This window comes from Chiloscyllium plagiosum, chromosome 25, assembly GCF_004010195.1.
Source record: "Chiloscyllium plagiosum isolate BGI_BamShark_2017 chromosome 25, ASM401019v2, whole genome shotgun sequence".
NCBI lineage: Eukaryota > Metazoa > Chordata > Chondrichthyes > Orectolobiformes > Hemiscylliidae > Chiloscyllium > Chiloscyllium plagiosum.
The window spans coordinates 32,959,612-32,968,515 of record NC_057734.1 but is presented as its reverse complement, the minus strand read 5'-3'; the positions used below and the strand labels follow the sequence as shown (position 1 = coordinate 32,968,515).

Here is an 8,904-nt window from a genome sequence, read left to right as displayed (position 1 = left end):
CACGGCTGAAGCAGTGATCCTCGCTGTACGTTACCGTTTCCGACACCTTCTTTTTATAACTCATCTATCCCCGGCTTTAGTTGTCAAAACCACGCCTATGGAGCCACACAATTGGTCCGAAAGCGTCAAATAGCCAATCAACAGTGCTCAGCTATTCGCAATACGCACACATACACACACACATTCAGAAAGATCGGAGTTGACTGTTTGGGGAGATGCGTCTGTGCTGTGACACCGCCAGCCAGTCTTACTTTCAGTTTATCTGAAAAGCGAAGAACACAATAATATTAATAATGATGCGCTTGTAAGCTTCAGTGCGACCGAGATCCAGGGGAGTGGATGAATTTTTTACCGATGAGAGAGCCAGTTATTCCGGGGACAAGCATGGCTTATCATCCGTTCTTACCTCACCGGGCACCGGACTTTGCGATGAGTGCTGTGCTGGGACATCAGCCTCCTTTCTTCCCGGCCCTGGCCCTGCCTCCGACCGGCTCGGCCGCTCTCAGTCTCTCGGGCGGACTAGGCAAGCCCGTTATGGATCAGCTTGTAGGCGCAGGTGAGGCCGGGATCGCTCTATCGGCAATGGGCCACCCGCCCTCGCATCTGAGGCCTCTGAAGTCTGTGGAGCCCGAGGAAGAAGTGGAAGACGACCCGAAAGTTATACTCGAAGCGAAAGATTTGTGGGATCAGTTTCACAAGTGTGGCACTGAAATGGTTATCACCAAATCTGGAAGGTACAGTGATTATTTTCCCTGCAAAACACAAATGCCTGCCTCACTGATTAGAAAGCATTCCAGCCTTTTTGATATCCAGCCTTGATTAGCTTTGACAACACGATAAATATATATTTTAAACACGTTGTAGGATCATTCAGGCAAAATAGATTTAATTGAAAATAGCGGCCAGATGTTTTCGCGGGTGACCTGTCAAAGATTTTTGTTTTAATAACACGTCCATTTTGCTGATACGGTTTTCTCTATAAATGCAGTCACTTATTTATTGAAATAACGCGCAGTTTTCAAACCATTTCAGCTTGCACCTTGTTTTCTAAGATGAGACTTCGCCAGACTAACAAGGGCAGACCCTCGATCAAGTATTTGACTTTAATAATTGCTAATGAAATTAGTCGAAATAGCTTGTTCCTTATGAGAGGGGAGGTCACATGGGATCGGTAGAGGGCCGATTGATGAAACTGACTGAGATGGAAGTTTTATTCATCCATTCATTTGATCCGAGTCACGATAGGCGAACACTCAGTCAGTCGCCTTGCATATAAGGTGAATCGACTGCAGAGTTTAAGGTTCCAAGCCACTACATAACATTCAAGGGCTGGTTGTGCGTGTGTACTGGCGGTGGGGGTCCTGCGAATGATCACGGGTTGAGGGGTAACTCACAGTAAATTATTTTCATGACACCTGCGATTGTAGCGTTTCAAATCACGCAAATCTTTAAAAATAAGATTGCACCCTATCGTTGATTATAAGATTGAGTTAGTCGCGGCCTTATACAGGTAACCGATACATGTATACCTTCGGCAAGGGTTGAATCATGCTTGTAAGAATCTTAATTTGCAACATTGAAATATAAGCTAAAATATCTCCAGTTAGATGCTGCTTTCTCGCTAGTTTCGGCCCGCATCATTTTAAAATAACAGTTTTTTTTATATAAAAGCATGCAAACATTCCCACTTCTAGCAAGGAACATTGCCAATACTTCAATAGCCTGCCACGAAACGAATGTATTGGCTGGGATATTTCATGCACCACCAAATCCCTGGGAATCGAAGCTCCAGTCTCAATAATAGTTTAGGAACCTAACTCCAATTTGGCTTTCATGAGGATTACGTTACTGACAGATTGTGCGAAAAAAAAAAGTCAATTTAATGCTTTCTTCCAGGAGAATGTTTCCACCATTTAAAGTTAGATGCACCGGTCTGGACAAGAAGGCCAAATATATTTTGTTAATGGATATTGTGGCAGCAGATGACTGTAGGTACAAATTCCACAACTCACGCTGGATGGTAGCCGGAAAAGCTGACCCTGAAATGCCAAAGCGAATGTATATTCATCCTGATAGCCCTGCTACTGGGGAGCAATGGATGTCTAAAGTCGTCACTTTTCACAAGCTGAAACTGACAAACAATATTTCCGACAAACATGGATTTGTAAGTTTCATATATTTATCTCTGAACTAATGTGTAATTCTTAGAACGATTTAAAAACAATATAAACACTGCGATATGTATTTACTTTAGCAGTGCTCGGCTAAAATAAAGTATTTTCTCCATTTGGAGTTAAAAAAATATAGAACCAACTCCTGGTGACATGAGGACTTTGCCTTTTTTTTTGTATTTTCTGTGGATCATGACTTCTGTTAGCCTGGGGTATTGTGTAGATCGGCCATTTTAAGTATCTGGGTTTGCAAGTATTTGATCGTTTGGATCATATTTTTACAATTTTCTGCCATACTGAAAGTGATAAAGGCTTGATCACGTCAACTTTCTCTCTCAATTTTCAGTTTGTAAATTTCGAAGTAATGTACAATGACTTGTAGTGGAAAATATTTGCAAACTAACACACTTTGGAAAATCTGCAATGTATTAAGTATCATGCTCGCTGAAGAGAGACAAAAATGCAGCCACTGTAATAACAATGACCATAGCAGTTGCTCCGTTAGTGAACGTATTTTAATGTGGCATTAAAAAGCAGTATACTCATTACATTGAAATTACTTATCACTTGCTATTTGTGGACAGCATTTTCAATTAATACCAGGCATGCCAGTATTGTTCGAATTATCTTGCCGGTTTATTTAATACATATGTGCAGGAGAAAGAATTACAGACATAAAACTATATATAGATGGGTATTATATATTTCCAAATCAGATATGATTAATTTTCTAAGTCTTCAAACAGTAGGCTAGGCCACAGTTGCAAATCTTATCACACTGTCAGCTGTTCACACTCGTGCTGAACTCTGTCCTTTCCTGGAAAATCTCGGTTGGATATTAGTTTATGTTATTGCTGGTCAACTATTAGTATGCAGCATGTGATTAAATAGTAAAACGACATAATACTGACATGAGCAGAACCTGGCGGAATCAGGAATAGTTATATCATGTTGTAGCTATATCTGCACTCACATTGTAGAGTAGTAATTCCTTGATTTATTCTTTTTAGACTATTTTAAACTCCATGCACAAGTATCAGCCCAGATTTCACATTGTTCGTGCGAACGACATTTTGAAACTTCCTTACAGTACTTTCAGAACATATGTATTCCCTGAGACAGAATTCATTGCGGTCACCGCATACCAAAATGATAAGGTGAGTAAGAAAAAAAGTAATTTCTTATTTTGCAAAAAAGCTGTGTCTCTTACATTAATGTTGATCTCTCTTCTGGTGTACTGAAGTTAAGTCACAAAGGTCAAAACTTGTAGCTTCCTTTTATTGTTTGCAGGCCACTTGTTTAGTTCATTCTGATCAAACCGATTTTAATTGGCAGTTTCATTTAACCTGCAAGAAAGCTTGTTGAATATTCGGCACATCCTGGAGCTCATATAGATTTTATGGTTTGTGTTGGATTGTTGGTTTTGGCATGAGCTCACTTATGCGGCACCTCTCCTGTATTCATATTTATATGAGTTGTGGGTTTATGCCAAACGTGTTCTGCCAGGTAATAGGATTTAATCCATTCTGAAACAGTCCTTAAATTAGTCATTTTTTAAAAAAAATTAAACAAGGCTTTTCGTACCGTTACAGAAAATACCAGCTCTGGACGAATCCCATAGGTCTTTAAATCACAGAGTATTACATGAGAGTATTGGGCACAGTGCGAGTATCAAAAGCCTCTGATGATGATCAATTGAGTTAATTATTGGTGATGGTTTCATCCAAATAGTTTTTAAGGAACTTTGGAACTCTTTTGCTGTTATTTAACGCCTCATCAGACTTCTAGCTAGTCAACTGACGTTATTGATAACAGCTAAAGTTCATTGTCTGCAGTAGCTGATAATTTTTGATCGGCGCACATTTGATTGTGAGGAGTCTCGGACTGAATGAAACTGATTACTAAAAGGGTGTTAATATGATAAGTCAGATGGCGTTAACATACAGGGTGTCTTGATATTTCTTCTGCCAGTTTCTGTACTTTCGGTTACTCTAGCACTGTTACCTTCAGATCATAATTTAAATAACAATGGTTTCAATCTCATTAAATTCTGTATTGAAAGGAAGACGAGAGCGGGCAATAAAGTTACTGTTGACTTACTGTCAACAGAGGGCAAGTTACTATGTTGACGCCAGTCCAGTTTCATCCCCCACCGATGAAGTACATGGCTCTCTAGCTTACGCACGGGTTAGTTTAATAGAGTTGCTTTATGCGGGGGCAGATCACTGCTTTTCAACTTGACTTTTTCACATTTAATAAATAAATACATTTTGAGTCAAACCAAACCCGTACATTTTTGCAATGTGGTTCTGTTCAGTGGTGGCTTGAATTTTAATGCGATGGAATTATGGCGTAGGAAATATTAGACCCATGGATCACAGAGAAGAGATAATAGACCGTGTTGAAATATACAGGCAGTGACTGCTTTAACATAATTTGATATTTTATGTTGTAAATAACAATCGGAGTATAATAGAAATCTAAATCCACTGGTCACTGATTTCCCTCGGTCACTTGCGCCAGCGCTGTCTATACCCTGTGAATTTCCTGTAAAGATTGTACTTGATGTTGTATCGCAGGGTGGTGAATATGATCAAACTTGCTATTTTCCTATCTAGATAACCCAGTTAAAGATCGACAACAATCCATTCGCCAAAGGCTTTCGCGACACGGGAAATGGGCGAAGAGAGAAGAGGTAAGTTCCAGCTCACTTCGAGTCCGTCTGTCAATCGGGGCCTGGTTATGCTCACGATCCTAATCACCATTTTGTTATGGGCGCTGTCAAACTTGTTGGGAGCACGCAAAAAGGAGAAAATGAGCACTGCTTGTTGCCACCGTGCAGTATCTTTCGTTTTACGTTTGACGTTCTGGCGCTTTATTTTTAGAAAATGGGAAAAGGCTATCAGATTGTAAACCATGCCCGCACAGTAGCGCGGCTCAAGTCGCCAACTCCTCATCCAACCTGAGCTGCCTGGCTTCGCTTTCCAGGGTGAAAGCAAACGGCAAATGACAAGGACAATTATTTGATCATCTTTAAAATAAAACGCAAGTCATTGTCCTTCACTTTTCTCCTTGTTAAAAACAGAAAACAGTTAGCGATTCAGTCGCTGCGAGTCTACGAGGAGCAGCAGAAGGGGTCGAGAGAGAATGGGGCATCGGATGATTCATCCAGCGAACAGCCGGCTTTCAAATGTTTCGGTCAATCTACGTCCCCTGCTGTCTCCACGCCAGGAACTGCGAACCTAAAAGGTTATTATTTTGTTACCTACACAAGAGGGTTATTTGTTCTTTTGTACATAAAAGGCATGACTAAGTTTGTGCCCATTAATTGGGTGTCTGTTTGTCTTGAAGATCCTTATCACCTCCCTCTGAACCGAATAATTCAGGACAAGATACCGTCTTAGTTTCTATAATCTCCCCAATAGAACGGGATGGCCTGAAACCATGAACACTTGTTTGTTGCATACTGAATATTGTGTCCGATTTAATAGGTTTTAAATATCTTTAGGATTGGAAATTTCCCTGTACTGTACCGTGAAACCATTTCTAACAGAACGACGTTTCACTTTGTGTTTTAGGGCACATCTATTAAAAAGTATCCTCCCCCTCCCTCCGAGAAAAAATTAAGGGTTTTGATTTCTTGCAGTTGAATGGTCATTGTCACTGTTACAAAAACAGAAATTGCTCAGCAGGTCTGGTTGCAACTGTGGAGAGATGTCAGAGTTCCGGGTCGAGTGACCCTTCCTCAGAGTTGTCCCTGTCGTGTTGCTATAATCAGATTTACTAAACAAAACTCTCCATTTTCATGGTTGTTTGGTCACAAGAAATGCCACCATATTTATGTTGCTCCTTCTACTTTTTTAACAAATGCAATAAAACAAAAAAAAAATGTACTGTTTTCTAGGTGCTTTGCACAGTGATGATGAAGATAGCGACCTGGATTGTAAAGACGAGCCCACCCAGGAGGGCGCCGACTCTGGGAAATTGTCAACCAGCAGCGAGGAGCGAAAGGAGGAAGCCAGTTCAGCCAAATCTCACCCGCGCTCATTGGAGGCGGTGAGCAGGATGAGAGATCACGAAAGCTCTAGGACTGAGAAGAGCCCGACAAACCCAGCGGCCAGCTCCCGAGCCATTAACGGAGAGAGCCCTGAGGTTAAAAGCCCGGCCAGAGACCATCAGCAGAAAGCGGAGGAGGCCAGTGGGTTGAACAAGGAGTCCTACTCGCCGCTTACTGTGCAGACCGATGGGGTGTCGCACCTGAACCACGGACACTTACAAAACCTCGCCTTTTCTCACAACTTATCGGGCCAGCATTTCTTCACCCCCCTGGGCGCAGGGCACCCTCTTCTCTTGCACCCCAGCCAGTTTGCTATGGGTGGGGCCTTCCCCAATATGGCAGCGGGGATGGGCCACTTACTGGCCTCAATGTCCGGCTCGGCAAGCGGCATCAGTGGTCTGGACACGCTTGTTTCCTCACAGCAAGGACTACCCGCTGGGTCCGCGGCAACCCTCCCCTTTCACCTCCAACAACATGTCCTGGCCTCTCAGGTACAGCTCCAATCTTCCTACTCTCATTTACTGAGTTCTGTCGAGTTACTAATTCCGTGTGACTAATACACAGTGGAAACTGGGGGATTACCTTTGTTTTAATGCAGTGATGTTCGTTTCGTAGACTTCACTAACATGCGAAACCAGACATCACCTCTTCCATTAAATGTAAAGGTTCAAACTTTTCTAAAAAAAAACCTGACAATGATCGTGAATCCGGTGAATTGATACTTTCAAAATTGCTTTAAATAAAATCACTTCCAATGCAAAAGAGTATTTTTTCGATCGGTTAAGGGGTCTAGGCTGGGAATAACTCTCACCTTTCATTCTGTCTCACGTGTTACATTTGTCTGAGGGAGATATTCTAGATTTTCACTTGTAATTACACTTCCTGATTTTGGCTGTCAGGAAGCCAGGCTGTTATAGAGTCCCCCAAAGTGTTTCTGTGACAGAAGTTGAAAAGTGTTCTATAAGGTGTGCCTTGTTATGATTTTGATTTTTGATGTTGTTAATTTTTACACATTAGTCCCATCTTCCCTGCTTTACAATTTGATTGGACTCAGGATCAATCCCATCACATTAATTTTTTTAAAATGGGTTGCTAGAGTTGTTGAAAACATAATCTGTCTTTTCTTGTTACTTTGACAGAGTCTTGCGATGTCACCTTTTGGTAGCCTCTTCCCCTATCCTTATACATACATGGCCGCTGCAGCCGCCGCCTCTATGCCAGGTGCAGTCCCATCAGTCGCGTCCTCTGCACATCGCCACCCGTTCCTCAGTGCAGTCAGGCCTCGCTTGAGGTACAGCCCTTACACGTTCCCCGTGCCCGGGATGGACAGTAGCAGCTTGCTGACCACCGCCGTGCCTAGTCTGACCAACCCCAGCGACGCGAAGGTGAACGGCGTGGCAACCAGCCCGGTGTCAGCGGGCCTGGACTCCGGGTCTGAGGTGAACAGCAGGTCGTCGGGATCGGTCTCCGTGTCGCCCAAACAGTGCTCCGACAAAGAAGCGCCCAACCAGCTCCAGAACATTCAGCGCCTGGTCAGTGGACTAGAGAGCAAACAGGATCGGTCAGCCCGGGGCAGCTCCCCTTGATGGCAAGGTGATATCCCAAGGCCCCAGACGGCTTTGCATGTCACCCACCTACAGTCTTGTTTCTTTTTTTTAATGCTAGTGTAGAGCCTTGGTATTATCGAATTTCCCAAACTTTACAAACAAGGAAAAGAAGAGTTCCCGAGAAGTGGAAGGTTATTGAAGTTTCCGGGCACCATCAGTAGTTCTGGGGTTGTAGATGTCAAATCTGCTTTTTACATATATGCAATAACAGAAAGAAACGGAGACTATTATAAAGTATTTATGTAATTATTTGATAACATGTGTAAATATACTGAAATTAGAATACTCGAAATTATACTTTAATTTATTGTTGTTGTACATACATCTGTATATAAGGCTCCAAAGCCTTTCTTTGTTCGTTCAAACGCTTTTCAACACAACTCCTATTAACCGTAGTGCCGACACCGTTACCACCACTTTTCCCAACAATGTGTTACCATGTTACTACATTAAAAAAAACCCTTATAGACCTGAGTACAAGAAGTGCCATTTTTTTAAGCTTTTCTCATTGTTTCAGTGTTAAAGTGCTACTGTCTTTACAGTTTAGAGTGAGAGGGAAAAAAGAGCTCACCAGTTGCTTGAGAAGTAATGAAGACACTTTCGGGGATTCGTGTGTCAAAATGAATGGAAATTTTATGCCTACAGCTTGAAAGTGCCGAGAGTTAAAAAAAAATAAATGAAGGTATATTTTGTGTTATAAAATGTTGAAAGTTCTTGGTTTTCTTGTACTATTTTTGTTTCGCTTTGAAGTTCTCAAAAAAATTTCAATAAATTTGTATCGAAGTCTTTGGTGCCAGTTATTCCAGTCACGTTTCCAGTCTGTTGCACAGAGTCATCGAAAGATAAGGTTGGCGTGGTCACTGTTTTTTTGACAATTAATCAGACCCTTTTATTGTTCACAAATATTGTTTCCACATGAAAATTCTCACTAGTGCTTTAATTAACCTGCCTGGCATCCTGTCCAAAGGTAATGCTGTTGCCACCTATCCTACTCTGACATAGTCCCCCCATTATAGCACATTTTCTCCCTCCCCACTACGTTAAGCTATTCACCATTGTGTTACATAGC

At 42.0% G+C, this 8,904-nt stretch overlaps 1 protein-coding gene across 1 annotated transcript; it reads left to right on the top strand.

Annotated features, from left to right (window-relative positions):
- tbx3a (T-box transcription factor 3a) lies at positions 1–8,621 on the top strand. The gene is made up of 7 exons (XM_043715856.1): positions 1–734; positions 1,897–2,164; positions 3,182–3,328; positions 4,790–4,866; positions 5,257–5,420; positions 6,076–6,719; positions 7,368–8,621. Exons 1-7 carry the CDS (start codon positions 340–342, stop codon positions 7,812–7,814), a joined length of 2,142 nt encoding a protein of 713 aa, XP_043571791.1. The 5' UTR covers positions 1–339; the 3' UTR covers positions 7,815–8,621.
- Positions 8,622–8,904: the final 283 nt, after the last annotated feature.